The sequence below is a fragment of the Musa acuminata genome, chromosome BXJ3-9 (assembly GCF_036884655.1).
Source record: "Musa acuminata AAA Group cultivar baxijiao chromosome BXJ3-9, Cavendish_Baxijiao_AAA, whole genome shotgun sequence".
In the NCBI taxonomy this organism is placed as follows: Eukaryota; Viridiplantae; Streptophyta; class Magnoliopsida; order Zingiberales; family Musaceae; genus Musa; species Musa acuminata.
In genome coordinates, this window is record NC_088357.1 from 48,543,114 (window position 1) to 48,559,006 (window position 15,893).

The 15,893-nt window shown below is 38.1% G+C and overlaps 2 protein-coding genes across 3 annotated transcripts; one reads left to right on the forward strand and one right to left on the reverse strand.

Moving 5' to 3' along the window:
• Positions 1-387: 387 nt before the first annotated feature.
• LOC135648692 (uncharacterized) lies at positions 388-3,865 on the forward strand. 2 transcript variants are annotated; one of them, XR_010501041.1, is made up of 5 exons: positions 388-537; positions 624-741; positions 3,039-3,130; positions 3,218-3,321; positions 3,589-3,865. XR_010501041.1 is itself a non-coding variant. In XM_065166584.1 (4 exons), exons 1-4 carry the CDS (start codon positions 522-524, stop codon positions 3,651-3,653), a joined length of 291 nt encoding a protein of 96 aa, XP_065022656.1. In that variant the 5' UTR covers positions 389-521; the 3' UTR covers positions 3,654-3,865. The 2 variants fall into 2 exon arrangements, 1 of the variants encoding a protein (XP_065022656.1); XM_065166584.1 differs by lacking the exon at positions 3,218-3,321 and having other exon boundaries at positions 389-537.
• A 2,654-nt stretch (positions 3,866-6,519) lies between these two features.
• On the reverse strand, positions 6,520-15,444 carry LOC135649702 (protein transport protein SEC23 E-like). The gene is made up of 12 exons (XM_065168376.1): positions 14,525-15,444; positions 14,265-14,438; positions 13,530-13,691; positions 12,715-12,857; positions 11,840-11,915; positions 11,556-11,728; positions 11,393-11,471; positions 9,762-9,839; positions 9,249-9,410; positions 8,898-9,161; positions 7,345-7,449; positions 6,520-7,134 (listed from the first exon to the last, which is right to left on the reverse strand). Exons 1-12 carry the CDS (start codon positions 15,308-15,310, stop codon positions 6,985-6,987), a joined length of 2,352 nt encoding a protein of 783 aa, XP_065024448.1. The 5' UTR covers positions 15,311-15,444; the 3' UTR covers positions 6,520-6,984.
• Positions 15,445-15,893: the final 449 nt, after the last annotated feature.

Below are 15,893 nucleotides of genomic sequence, written 5' to 3' on the forward strand. Positions count from 1 at the left end.
CGCCTCCCGTAGTCCTCCACCGGCGTGGCTTGCGTATTAGAAACCGAAGCCGAAACCGGTGATCAGAGGCATCTGCTTTGAGAGTCGCGAAACTTTCGAATCCGAGGGCTCCAGGTTCTAACGAAGAAACACGTTGGACCGCCAGATTCCAACCGCCTTAAGATTCGCGAAGCAATTGAATCCAAAGGCTCAACCCTATCGGAGGCCAAAGACATATGCCTTAAGATTCGCACAGCCATCGAATCCGAGGGCTGAGGCTCGAAGGAAGAAACTGAATCCTGACCCAGCCGAAACAGGTATCCAACGCGGTCGTGTGTGGAACCTCCACTGGCAGCCGCCCTCAATTCGCGATTGGATCCAAGAGCTTAACCCTGTCCGAGCCGAAACAGGGGACCTCTTGGTGTCTCCATATATTCCGCGGAACAGCAGACACCTTTAAATTTACGGTTCTTATTTCCTCGACTCTCCCCTCGCGTCTGGAATCTCTCCTCTATTTGCTCGATCTCTATCAGAAAACAACCATGGTGTGCGACAAGTGTACTGACCCTCTCTCTAAACCCTCAAATTTCCTTTCCTTTTTCTTGTATGATTAACGATCTCTCTTTCTCTGTTTTCGTTTGCAGGCGAGAAGAAGCTGGCGAAGGTAATCGTGCCGGACAAGTGGAAGGAGGGCGCCAGCAACACCACCGAGAGCGGCGGCCGAAAGATCAATGAGAACAAGCTCCTCTCCAAGAAGAACAGGTCTATTCTTGATTCTTCTCGCATCGGTACCAGAGAAACGCCCTCTCCTTTTGATGCAAGGGTTTGATATGCTTTTAGATTATTGCCTTCGAACTAAACTATAAATTAGGGCAATTTATCAACTCATAGTTTTCGATCTATTATGTTATAGAAGAGGTTCTGAAACCGTAATTTGACATGTCGCCAGTTATGCTAAAGTGCTGGTTCCATCTATTGAATCCAAGAGTGGTCCGAGTCTTCCGGAAACAGATGAATCAGATCGGACGAAACATTTGCTTTCAGATTTTCCTAGCAATCGTTACTTTCTTTGCTCTTTCTTGTTCAGGAACAATCACAATCTCATCGTAATTTCTGGATGCTTTTGATATCCTCCATTCTGATTTTTTTTTTTTGGGGGGGGGGGGCTTAGATAGAGATTCAAAACCCTAATGTGATATATTGACAAATGCTGGTGCCATTTTCTGAAGTCATGATTCGACCAAGTTTTTTGGAAATAATGAGTCAGAGAACATAAAACATTTTCTTGTAGATTGCATTCTTTCCTTTTTCTTCTTTGTAAAATATCATAATGTGTTTTGATTTTGCAAGGATTTTGCATTATGTTTTCTGTTTTCCTTGCCTCATGAATTCCTAGTACTATCGCACTATGTAAAACTATATTACATCAACAAAGTTTGTTGTACATCCAGCGTCTTCAGACCCAATAGAGCGTCAACTAGCTAGAAGCATTACTTGTAATCTTTTCATTCTTGTAAAAGCAATCATTCTTATCATGTTAAATGGGCCTGAAAATATGTGCAAGATGTAAACCTTAGTTACGCTTGCGATGGCATGAGGATATCAACTAACGGTTGTTACATAAGAAGGAAGATTCAAGAGAAATGGAGGGGGAAGATGAACTACTTTGTAGCTTTAGTGATCTTCGGTGCTAGTAGAGTACACAACATTAATCATTCAAATGAGAAGTGATCTGTGAAGCATACATGTTTGATGGAGCATAGAAGTGAATATACAAAGATATTAGAACTGTGCATATGGTGCAGGTGTCTGATCTAAAACTTCTGGAGATTGCAATGCATGTTTCATACCATAAATAGAATACTTCAAGTGTTTATGTTCAAATGGGTTCTTTTATAAGTTTCTAAGCATTGGAAGCAACTTGTGGCATCCAATATTTTCAAGCATTACTATGGGAACCTGTGAGTTCTGCTTTTGAAGGAAAAGGATGACTTATTGACGGTTTCTGGTGTGTTGTTTGGTCCATGACCTAACTATAACATGAAGGTGACACCTTTTTTTTTTTTTTTCCAGTGGCACACTGTTAATGCAACACTGGGAGTTATGTACCTTTGATATAATGCAACATGCAGAAATTATTGTCATTATCTCCTCCTTTTGAGTCTTCCTTAAATGGTTGTTCCTCGGTGTTTGAGGTAGACCTTTACTGTTACTACCATCTGACTAGTCTTCTAGTTTTGCAGCAAACCATCATGTTGCCTCAATTGAGCATCATCTTGTAAATGCTTTATGTTCAGCTCCATACTAATGCGAGAAGATTTAGTAGACGACATTGACAACAGTGATGAGTAAGTTTAGGAAACTTCTAGGTCTGCATATTTGTTTAGGAAAAGTTGGAAATGTTATATTGTGTGTTGGATTTAAGTCACATCAGCAATGTCATTCCGAACACATGTTTTGGAAGTTGTGTTATTTATTCTTGTGAAAATATTTAAAGATTATTAAAAATCTTGTGTGGAGCAAGCCTAATCACGTGATCTAGAATCTGTAAACCTGAAGTTATACTAATAGGCATTAAGTCCTTATTGCAGAAGTTCATCCTTAAATTAGTTCCATATGTGGCTCTATATTAATTATTTTCATGGGTCATATCATTGTTTTGTCTCTTCCCAAATCAAACACTTGGATGGATGTCCATATCAGATTTTGGTATCCATGTCCATGCAACATGGATAGTGACTGCTAACATGATGGCAAATCAAACTTAACTGTTACCAATATGGCATATGAACTTTTGTGTTTTATTATTCTTCAGTCCCGGGAAGCTGCTTTCTTTTGCTATAGAGTAGATGTTTATCATATTCCTTTTACACAAGTAGGAACATTTATGCTGTAGGGTTAGTTTTTTTCCTAAGATTTGACCTATCTTGTTTTACCAACAACCAGTTAACTTATTTCATTTAGTCATTGTTATCTGTTCTAAATTCTATTGCTGTTAGCCATACCACTTTATACATGTCATTGCTATGAACTGATATTTGGTGTTTACAATCTTGCAGATGGACACCTTATGGAAATACCAAGTGCATGATTTGCAAACAACAAGTACACCAAGATGCAAAATATTGTCATACTTGTGCATACTCTAAAGGCAAGAATTCTGATGCTATTAATTCATTTGCTAACCATCTTGGTGATCTTTATTATAGGTCCTCATGACGATTCTTCTGTCGTGTAGTTTTGTAGCCATGAGTTTAATGTGCACCAGAATTTTCAATTTCTGTCACTAAGTTGATCTCTGTGTAGAACCTGATAATGAATTGAAGTTACTTCTGAATGCAGGTTAGATTAGATTTTAATTTATCTCATTATCTGACAAAAGCTTTCCTTAGTTGATCTTCGCTCAATGGCTATTTTGTTTTAGTTTAGCAAGTTTATCTGTAACTTGTGACCTTCGTCAGCAGAACTTAAGCCACCTTGCCATTTGGATAATGCTAACAAACAGCTAAATCTTTAGAAATTGCATATGGGAATTAATCATTTGTTGGTTCTTGTTCAAAGTGAATCTTGGAAGGTGTTCTTAACACTTGCATCCATTTTCTGCTTCAGGGGTGTGTGCCATGTGCGGGAAGCAAGTGCTGGACACAAAGTTATACAAGCAAAGTAACGTATGATGACGTAGTGTCATTTCTTGGATCACAATGTTTATAATTTCTTAGCTTGCTTGGTTTGCAGCGTGCTATAGTTAAAATTGCTTCAGACAAAGGCCACATGGAACCTGGATGTTGATATATGTACCTCTTATCAATCTACAAATGATTGGACCCGTTGTTTATGAGATGATTAACAGTCATAATCCTAGTGGAATCAATAGTATTTGGATCTATCTCTTTTTTTCAATAGAATCTTCATCGGGTGAGTCTTTAAAATATCCTTTTATATTTTATTTCTAGTTATGTTTTTGGAGTGAGTTCCGACCTTGGGCAAGATAACTCGGGTCTTTCATTTATGTTTCGTCATGGTGACCTTAAGGTCGGGGGTGGATTATGGTCGCTCCTACTCAAGCTCTTGTATGACTTCTCATTCATATTCAAGAATATTATCTTTGTGGTAATATATTGATTGACTCTTTGAAGTTTCTCTAGTATTATCACCGATGGTTTTTCCATCAATTACCAAAAGGTATGAGAGAGCATGAACCTCGTTATGAAGGCCTATTTTATGAATGATATATGAGCATCTACTACGTCTTATATTTCATTGGTCAATCGAGTGATGAAGTCTGCAAGCATTTTCTCCTCCCCTTGCCTAAGTTAGAGAAGTGTTACCATTGACAACCTCGGGCGCATGTTCCCGAGGAAGTGAAGTTCAAACTCCCTTCTGAACTGGCCAAAATAATTGATGGAAAGTGACTTTAAGTGAGTGTATCATTTTCGTGCTGAGCCTCTTAATGTGGTTAGGAATATGCAGCATATTTGGCCATCTGAAGTGCCATACAATGATATTTATGTACGAAAAGATGTAATATGTTCCATTAGGTTATCATTGCTATCATATGCCTCTAATGACAATAGGTGAAAGTTTGTTAGAATCAATTTTTCCTAGATTTTCTAGATGATTACCAATTGATCCAAGATGGGGTTACCAACGCTTCCCCTTTATATTATTGGAACACTCGTTATATCTTCTCCAAATGTCACTCCATATATCGTAATTGGATCTGCATGAAATCTTTTGTCGAATCTGTCAAATGAGGCTTGGGTTCAAGAAGGATAGTATGATCCATTGAATTCCACGATTGAGAATCAAAGTGCCCCCTCGGCCAATGATTCGATGGGTCTTGGGTGCTCTTGGAATGTTGGCATCACGTCAAGTGAAGGAATCTCGATGGGTGCCAATGACAATGGTTGTTGAGCTCGTGATCATGACTGAGCTGGTGGCATCTATTATTGGGGTAACTAAGGCAAAAGTGGAGTGGTGACTTATATCATGCTTCTTAGCATCTACACTTACTGGGTGAGATTCAAGAACACCTTGATCAATCCTTAAGTTAAAAACAACAAACTCAAAGAAATCATTTCACTAACAAAAGATATAAGTGTGGAACATCATTGCTCGTTTGCTTTTTTATTCCCTTGCTTAATTGAGCGAGTGGCATTGGTAAGTTTTGAGTACTCCATTGCTTAATGAAAAGATGGGTTGATCGGGTGCTTGTTCTGTTGAAAAGATGGATTAGTTGTTTGTGCCTCGAAAAGACACAGGTTGGTTGGGTGTTTATTCACTTGGTGAACATCTTGAAGCTTAGCGACCCAACTTGCATTATGATTAGACTCAAACTAGAAGTTGGATGAGCAGGTGGCTCGAAGTCGCTAGGGTGAGATATCCTAATCATTGAATAAATGCTAGTATCACATTGATATTTGTGTTAAGATGGAAAAGTCCACATGCAAAAACGATTGTTGTTCCCCTTTTAGGTGAAATTATTGTAGGTCGGAGACAAAGTCTTTTTGCTCGAGCATTTATCGAGAAGATCGATGGACAAACGTTCCTCCAACATTCGGTCCAAAATATTGAGGAAAGAAGTCATTGACATCATGGTCAACCCGACGTAATTTAAACGTGTATGTGTATGGTTGTTCGAGATGCCTCCAAGGTAAAAATACGTTGAGCTCCCGAGGTGTCACCTGCACGAAGATTGAGGTTGAAAGAGATTTTTCAACTTGATTTCTCGACGCCTAAGTTAATACCTTAAAGTATAAAGTGTGGACGCAAGTGATAAAAATAAATAGAGATCTTCTTTTTTTTTCATTATGTTGAAGATGAGCTTTTATACAATGATCATAAACGAATAGAATATTTTATAAAATATTCCTTGGGGAGACAACTCATAATACTCTATGCATTATACACATAGGCGACAAAAGAAGGGACAGCTCATAATCTTCTTCTTTTATCTTGAAAATCAGATGACGCTTGACCGACGATGTATACGTGAAATAAAGTGATCTTATCGTATACCTATTCATATAAACATTCCATAACAGACAACAATTATTATCTCTCTTGAACCCCTTGCATTACATATCAAGCAGTGCATATATACGCAGAGCAGTGGGTGAAAGATCGATGCTTGTCTGAAATAATTGGTTAAGATGACCAATTATTTCAGACAAGCAATACACAAAAACCTTGAATGGCCCACATTTTTGGAAGAGTAGCAACATGCTTTTCTAAGTCAGGCAGCTCATAAGATAAAAGGCATTTGCTAGATAGGTGAATGAAGATGTGTACCACATCGTCACCGTAGCAGATTAGTCGCTTTGAAACTTCCACATATCCGTGTGGTATAATGTCTCATTTGGAAAGAGTCACAACATGCTTTTCCACATATCCGATCCTAAATAATTAGGACTTCAAAGATTTTATTATTGCAACAGTAGTAGCAGCAACATGTTTTTCTAAGTCAAGCAGCTCATAAGATAAAAGGGAGGTGAATGAAGCAGTGTACCACATTATCTTAGTTGCCTTGAGACCAACACATAACCAGTAGAACCACCTGGTATAAGGTTTGCTTCTGTATAGAGTTTTTCACAATACATCATCACATAATATCCAAAAATAAAACAGTAACTATTTTGTATGGTTGATGAAACATACTCTAGATTTCTAGTCTACAAACAAAAATACTTGAATTCACTCAGGGAGATTGATTTTAACATTACTATTACAAGTTGGTAAGATTCTAAAAAAAAACTTGGTCAACCTCCTGAAACTTAATTCCACAAGCAAGCTTTGGGATGTTCTTGCAAGAAAGAGATTAGACGCATTGACCATTATTAGTCGACAAAAGAACTGGCTTGATGTAGTGATTCAAGAATATGATTGGGAGGAAGGGAAAGGACTGGAGTCATGCACACCAAGATCCTACTTCCAAACCGCAAATATGATGAGACATTTGGGATCAATATCCAATATAGGAAAAAGAGAGGGTTGCAGCATATGTGCTCATGACTGAACAGCCAACCTCTGAAGATGCTCACAGAAAACTTGAAGGCTGACATCATCCGTCAAGATGACATCACTGCCAGGAACTACCTCATGGGAGGCGGAGTTATATGTGGCTGATGGGTTCAACTTCGCCAACAAAAATCTTGCCTGTGGAAGAAATATGCACAAGTTAGTCGTCAGGGCCTCCAACTTGTAGTTTATGTTCCAATAATGTTCCATTTTGTAAAATGCTTCCAACTAATTTCAAGTAATCCAAGTTTCGCATGCAACAGACATCATGCAGCAGTTCCTACAACTAACATAAAGGAAATTATGGTCTTGTGATGTCAAGCGAAAAATCACTCAACAAATACAGACCTGGGAGCCATGCTGATCACAAATCACTAATCTGGGAACAGGGAACCGGTCTGTGATGATCAATTGAGCATCATCGTGAGGTGCTTGTAATAGCTGAGCAAAAGCCTGCAAATGGCAAAAAAGAGACAAAAAATCATCAATATACTTTCTTTGTGAAAATTTTAATTTGCAGAATAATAAACCAAGACACTCTGAGAAAGGGCCCCAACTGAGAGTTCATCCCTATATTGCCCTTTTGGATGGAAGGATTTAAATGATGTAGAAAGTGCATAACATTGGACCAGTATGATCCTGGTACATCGGATGGTGAGTAACTCATGCCATCCAGTATTATTGAATAAAATAATAAAAAATAAAAGTACATTATTATGTTAGTCTCAAGCTATATATTTCAATACTGATACTTGATGGGACTGATAAACATTGGTCTCTACCAACAGGTACAGTCGAGATTTGGAACACCATAGCGGTCAGACTAGCTCCTTGTATACAAGAACCTGACTCTACATTATCATTTCTCGTATGTAGGAAAATTTTGAACACTTGTAAATCAACACAGTTGTCTTAGATAAAGGGAAGTAATGTACCAGATTATGTAAACAAGGTGAGAATGATGGTACATTAAATGCAAGAGGCTCACAACAAATATACCTATTACCGAGTTCAAAAGTGAAAAAGACCACAAATAATGCAAGAGGATCACAACTAATTTAACTACTTATGTAATCCAAGTTTTTACAGGCAGAATAGAGTCCTTGGTTAAACAGCATCCACAGGATTGAATAGGACTATGAAGATGATTGCAGTAAATTTCAGTTATACCTAAAACAGTTTCAAATTATTTAATTTCAGTTGTATTGGAGGTTGATCATAAAAACATGGGGATGTATAAGACTAAAGAGAAATGGGCAACTGGACTCTCAAAATTTGCTGCAAACAAATTTAAACATAGATATAGTTTAATATGAACAAGGGTTTTACTCCAAGCTATGGACTAAAACAATCCAGAGATGGGTGATCAAGTGCTAATATCATCATTTATCCAATGACTCCATGTCAGCTTCAGATGGAAGCAGAACTAACATTGACTAGATGAATTTAAATAAAATAAATGAACCATATAAGCGGAGATGTACTAGAGGAAGTTGATTTTTTTGCTGGGAAAAAGCAAGTTATGGACATTTCTCTGGAAAGTAGCAGGTTATGCACTATTCATATCATTTAACTATCTTTCTTTCTTAGCTGCAGTATGAGGCCAAAACAGTTCCACAATATTTCTTCTATTGTTCTTTTTTGGTTTCAACTACTACTATAAACACAATTTTCACCATCTGTCAGAAAGTTCACTTTAGTTATTAATTCACAAGGACCTGAGAACCCAGAGTTCCAGAGTAACAGACAAATCAGGATTTTAAAGAAAGTTGAAAATTAGATAAAATCGGTGACATGGAAGTAAAGTTGACTAACTAAATCACATAGAGCAACACTTAAAACACTAATTTTCTAGAAATTCATACATGAGAAAAAACAACATTATAATGCCATAGAGTTACCTGATGCTCTGGTTGATTATGGTAGCCCATATTGCGCCATTGAGCAATGGTCATACCATGAAAAATAACAACACTGAAATAAGCATCAAGCAAAAGTATCCTATCTGCGGATATAGATGTCACATCCAACAATGCAGGTGCAGGAGGTGAATTAAATGAATAAGAAAGAAGTGAAGGCTGGATCATAACAACAGAATTGGTGATACTCTCCCGATTTAACAACATTCGGAAGTAAGCAGTCTCATCAGGACTATTGTTAGAAACCTGTAGTAAGAAAGCATAAAATAGCTTTAAAAGAACTCATAATACATTTGAATTAATAAAACCTAAGATGACTATGAATGATAGTACCTGAACGAATTGCGAGCGCCGTAAGTTAAACATAAACTGTGGTAATATTGAAAAATTTGGATGCAGCGTAAATGAAGCAGGGTCATCTTTTCGGTAATTACCAAACTGTGAGCAAAGACGGATGAGAGATCTGTCCAACCATCGTGATGCATCAAACGCTTCCTGAAAAAATGAAAGCTTACTGTACAAAACAATCAAAACCGCTTAACCTAATCATAAAGGTTTTCCAAGAATTTTAAATTTTTTTATTGTATTATATACAGATTTATGCTAAATTTGTTATTCAACTTGAACAGCATAATCCAATTTGGACTAAAGTAGAGAAATCAGAAACATACGCGACAAATTAACATTAGATTAATAAAAAATATAATAACATTTATTAATGCACTCTGAATATTACCAAAAAAGAGCTAGAGTATGAACTTCACCAGCTACTGAGTATAGATTAGGGATTTTGGCAAGTGATCATGGAGTAAAAACATCCATCCAGGTATGTAAAACTTTCCTTACCTCCATCTCCATTTTCAAAGAGATATATCTTGCTAATACAACAGCTGTAGTTTCCTGGTCAAATCCTCCAACTAATTCCTGCACAAGCAGTAAACATTCCAGATAAGCAATCAAGTGTAATCATACTCTTCAGTCATAATAGAGCACAAAACTTGAAAGAAATGTTTAAGCGAGTTACATAAGAACCTGAAAAAAATCAAGCCAAGAGCAAAAATAAGTAACTAACATTAACATATAAATGTCTATATTGGGAACTCATTCATATCTAACATACATGTTTCACAGAGCAAGGGAGAAAATAGGAAACAAAATTTGCAAGACAGGAAAGTGAAAAAAATCCAACAAAAATTCATAGAAATGACTAAAAATAAATAGACGAAAGAAATGTGAGAAGTGATGATCCTAGCCCTAGGAAAATATTAGATCAGTCAACTTAGAGAAATAAATCAAATACCATATGAAGCTATAATTAAGAAACCGTAACAGCCCAGACAGGCTTAAGATTCATTAAATTGAATTGCATTCTTAGCTAGAAAAAATTGTTATTCAGACGGCAAGGCTAACACATATGAAGTCCCAAAAATGACTTGAATGGAAAGTCAGACCAAATTTCCAAGGCAGTTTAATTCCAACCATGACCTCAAACGCAATGTACAACATGAAATCAAACACCACATTATGCGACAAACTCCTTGTCTGCAATAAATTATGTTGCTCACTCTGATTTCATTTTACATGGAGGAGAAATTCAACAGAAAATAACAAATTAGTACCTTATTTGATCTAATACACTCAGATTCTAACCAAAACTTATATCCATCCCATGACAAACGTTTTATCAAAGAACAAAATGCAAAGGAATTTACTTGGAACATAATCCTGAAGAGATGATAAGCATACCAAGTGGGCAGAGATAAAGAAGAATCAAAATTTGCTTGTAGGAAGTGCATCAAACCTGCCCCAAAGACCTATATTACTTCAGTTAATTTTCTAAAACATTGGCTACAGACCAAAAATTTAATATTTAATGCTTCCTAGACACAAAATGTAACCCATCCAAGTTGTGAAGTTAGATATCATAATTATCCCAAGCCCAAGTAAACTTGATTGTATGTAATGACAACAATAAAAAAACCATGTCTCATTTGTTTCTAGCATATCTGTCCAGATTCTGCAATGCTCTCGAAATTTATATGCACAATAATCCACTTTATACACCAAGGAATAATGCACATTGCAAACATAATACCTCTTTCATAATATTGGTAGCACTTGAAAGTACATTTCTCCATTTTGTCAATCATATTTCTCAATTCTGACAAAAGGAAGACCTGATTCATGTTTCTCCCTATTACTTATCTAGCATCTGTAATCCAGGTCATATGCGAAGCATGCATTAAATACATCAGTCTTACTCCTAGCATTAAGATTTTTCTATTTCTCCATCTCTTGACACAAGTATCTCATATCCAGGTTCCACAATCAGAAAATGCAGGAAAAAAGTTACATCAGTGCCTGAAAAGCACTTGTACCATAGTCTAGCATCAGTTGCTAGGTGTCATATTGTTACAAAATCTTGGCCATCATGATCAATTGATGTAAACTATATATATATATATTCCATAACTAACCTCTGTGTTAGAACCATCCACCCATGCCCTAGTAATTGTTGTAACCCGTAGCCTCATCTGACCTTCAGGATTTTGATAACTGCAAGTAACCATCACATTGGTACTTAGTAAGATCTGCATTTCAACAAGAATGAAAAAAATATTGAAGAAGATAACACCATACTTTGTTAAGAATTGTATATACAGCTGTGGATTTGGTATTCCAGGTTGGCTTGACCGTTCACTAGGTGAAATATCAAAGAACACAGTCAAACAAGTACTTCTATCAAGACCACACATCTTCCATGAAGTTGTATTTCCTTCTCCTACAATGGTGTCAGCACAAAGAGCCCCCTTCTGCAAGTATCCAATAAGTCAGCACTGCATTTATTAGAACAGAAGAAAAATTAAAATATGCATCTCGTGTCAGAATAACTCGACAAAATTTTAGTCTCTAAACAGGTCAACCTTCTCCATAGATGTACATGGTCCAATAATTCCCTGAATTTTGATGTCCTTTGAGCAATTAATCTCAAGAGTGCCACTGGGATGAAAAATAAAGATCACAAATTTAGTACAAAACTGTATTTGTTAAATATATTTAAGTGTATAGGAGTATAACAGAATTAGTAAAATATTCTACCAAATGTAGCAAAATAACAAATTCTCCTTCATCTCAACTCAAAGAATTTGGTCTATTTATAATGATATTACCTTGATTTATAAAAAGGTAAAAGGAAATGATACATGGCAATGAGAAGTGTGTTAGGAACAAGGTGGTTAATGGAACGGATGCCCCATAGATCAGATCAAGTATATATGGTTAACTAGCTTTTCCTAAGGAAAAGCATAAGAGAAATAAGAATGAATGACTTCTCACAATCTGATTAAAACAAAAGGAACAACACTCAGGCTCAAAAATAGAAGAACCTTCCAAGGATGAAACCAAACTAAACGATGCATATATGATGGAGCTTTATGAGTAATATAGAAGAAGGGAGTTATGGAGTTCACACTAAGTTCATAAAGAAAGGTTCCCAAGGTGAGTTTCCTCTAACTTCCAGCAGGTCTATCAACAATACATAATGGAAGTAGAAATAAATGAATCAAATATATCATGTCTTCACCATATTCTGAGGAGTGTCACCTCTTTTTGGATTATAAGGTACTTTTTAGCAGTTTCTTTAAAAATAATTTCTAACTTTTCAGTATCTACAGGCTATTAGGTCCATCACAGCTTCCCCATCAATGGTACAGTCACATGAATCAAATTTCTGTACTAACAAATAAGTGAAGAATGATAATGTGATGTATAATGCAAGGGAAGGATGCAACCAACTTACTTAAAAGAAAGGCCTAGAGGCTGCTCTCCATCCTCAAAAATTCGCTTAAAAGAATCTTTGAAAACCGGATGTCCAAAACTTTCAGCGAGCACAACTAGTCCACCAGTTCTTTCAACTGCTACTTTCATCTCCGCAACCCCAACCTGAACATATTCAGAAAGGGTTAGAAAATATATTAAGCACTTCAACATCCATAGAACTTCCCTCCTCGGGAGTACAGCCACTAACACGAGACTTGAACATGATGACATGAAAATTTTCACAAGAGTAGGACACGTCAAAGTACTGACATGGCCATTATTTCATGTGAATCTCAAATATTATTATATTATTTTTTACTTGGTACAATTAGAATCTATGATTATCATAAAAAATATATAAAAATCTAGCAACCATTTATAGTAGCAAAATTCATATATATACTTCAAACACATACATAAAAGCATTCGATTATGTCATCAGTTAAACCTAAATCAAAATTTGACCTGCCTTGAAAACTAATATAGATGGATAAATTTCTTACATATTTTGCACGACATTAATAGAAAATTTTGTCAATGGTACTACAAGGTCCTAATAAGTACTGAAGTATCCAACTTCCAACAAGGACACACACAACACACAACAAACAAACCTGAAACGTTCACACAACAGAGTCACTGGAACTGTCCTAGTGTAATGTTCACAGCGTGCTAAAATGACACATCTCATTATTACACAAATAGACTGACTACTTGTAACTTGATTTTGAAAACAAAAAATGACTTTTTGGGTATAAAAAGTTAAAAACAATGAAGACAACAAACAAATCAAACCTGATCAAGTGCTGAAGCAAAAAGGTCCAAAACATGGCCCTGGCTAACCAGCTGCTTGGCAAGATTATCATAAAATTTAACAGCTTTGTGGAAATATGGAGCAGCATCTTTATCAAGATCTTTATGTGAACGAACTGGCTCTGATTGATCGTTTGACACAATCTGCAAATCATATCTACTGTAAGCCACAATGCTTGAAAATAAGATGAATAAGAGAGCTAGGTATTAAATTAAAATGGAAAATAAGTTCTGTTTGCCCTAACATAGCATGCCCAACCATTTACTTAAAAGTCACACCAGGGACATTCTTACAGCATATGAGACTATGAGTTATGTCAATCATAGTTCACTGAATAAAGCAATGAATTACCATGTACATGTGAGACCCGGATAAACAAATTGAAAATATCATAATTGAGAACTCACCTTAAAGAGCTACCACCATGGACCCTAGGAACTAGATTCGCTAGTTGATAAATCAGATATCAAAAAGCACATGGACCTAACAGCACTGACTAATTGAAAGCCATTAAGATAGAAGTCAGAACCAATTGCTGAAGTAGCAATTGTTTTCCAGACAAATGTAAGATGCATTGCTGCTCAACAAGGAGGTCAAGCCCAACTATTTCTATCAGACCTACAAACCCCAAAGACTCCAGTTGTTATCCAATTTAAAAATGAGAAATTCTTGAATCCAGCATCAAGGAAACAAGAGGGGGAAGAAGAATATTTTACCAGTCCAGGGCCAACGGTACATGGTCCACCAACCAAAGCTATGATTCGGGCTCCGGTACCACCAGTACATGCTCCTAGTAAGCCAGCTGCGACACTGAGGGCAACCCCCGTGCACCGCAAATCACGATTCCCCGGTTCCACTGGCCACTGATTCCTCTGCAACTCATCTAGCAACTGGGATGAAACAAAATCAAAAGAAACCACATATAAATTATTAGTAGCAATTAAATTATTGTGGTCACAGAGATGAAAGAACTCACAGAATTGAGGGTATATTCACAGTCGGACGCGGGAAGTAGGAATCTATTGACGGACGTCGAAGGATGCAACCCATTTCCCTGAGGTCCCTTGAGATACCCTGGCGCTCCAGCAACGGCACCATGGCGAACACCAGCTACCGAAAGTCCCAACTGTTCCAAGATCTGCTCTCTTGAGATCTCCTTGGTTCCCCTAAACACGTAGATCTTCGACATATCCGCGAAGCCCAGCTCGTGGAGGTGGACCTGGGTGCCGAAAGTAATAAGCCCAACGAGGGCATGGTCCGGTAGGAGATCGATGGCACGGCGCATGGCGGACTGGACGTAGCCGAGCTCCTCCTCGATGAGGCAGGTATCAAGGACGAAGAGAAAGACGGGAAGCGGCGGAGGCGCGGCGGCATCGAGAGGCGGGGGCGCGTACTCCACGGTGGTGCACTCGGGGTACAGCTCACCGGGGACGTTGGTCTCGCTGATGCCAGCGTAGTGAGGGGGGAAGTGGTTGCGGGAGAAGCAGAGAGGGCAGATCCAGATCTTGGCAGCAAAGTCGACGCGGGCGAAGGGGTTTAGCACGGCGGCGCAGGGCGGCTTGCAGCGAAGCGGGGCGTAGGGGAGAACGACGAGGGAAGGAGAGGCGCGGATCGGAGTCACTGAGGCGGCGACGGGAACGACGCACTTGCTCGCCTCCACCTTGGATCGAGGCCACGAATTCCAAGTCATCCGGACGCCGTCGGGTCCATCGGGGTCGGTGGAGGAGGCGCCGCCGCCGCTGAAGGCGAGGTCGACCGCCATGGACGCGGGGGAGATGGGAAGCGATCGATCGCCGGCGGAAGTTACGTACTGGAGAGGGGAGGGGACGGGCGATCAGAGGAAATTTGCCATCTAGAGGAGAAGAACATGACTAACGGGGGAATGGCGGCGGTGACGCGGCAATTGGGTTCAGACAAACCACAGTAGCGGAGATTGACTTGGGCTGGGCCGTATCAAATCACAGCGCAATATATATCAATTTTGGGCTGAGCCGTGTATATATTCTCATCGACGTGCAAATGAAGGAAGGGTCGTGGCACGTCTAACCTCATGTGGAGACCTATTAGGCACGACGGTGATGTGAAGTAGGTGTCCACGTGTCGACATCTGACACACCACACGATTGAATATATATCTTAAAAATAATCGATCGGGAAGCAAACCTAAATACTTACATATGAAATCAGTCTCTTTAACTCGTATCGTAATTCTAAATCTTTGTATGATAATACTACCAGTGTGGACTTTAAGCAGATATAGATCCTAAAAAATATATGGAAATGTCACAAAAAGATGACTTTTACATTTTGCTTTTGCTCATAAGATAATCACTTATCACTCTGAA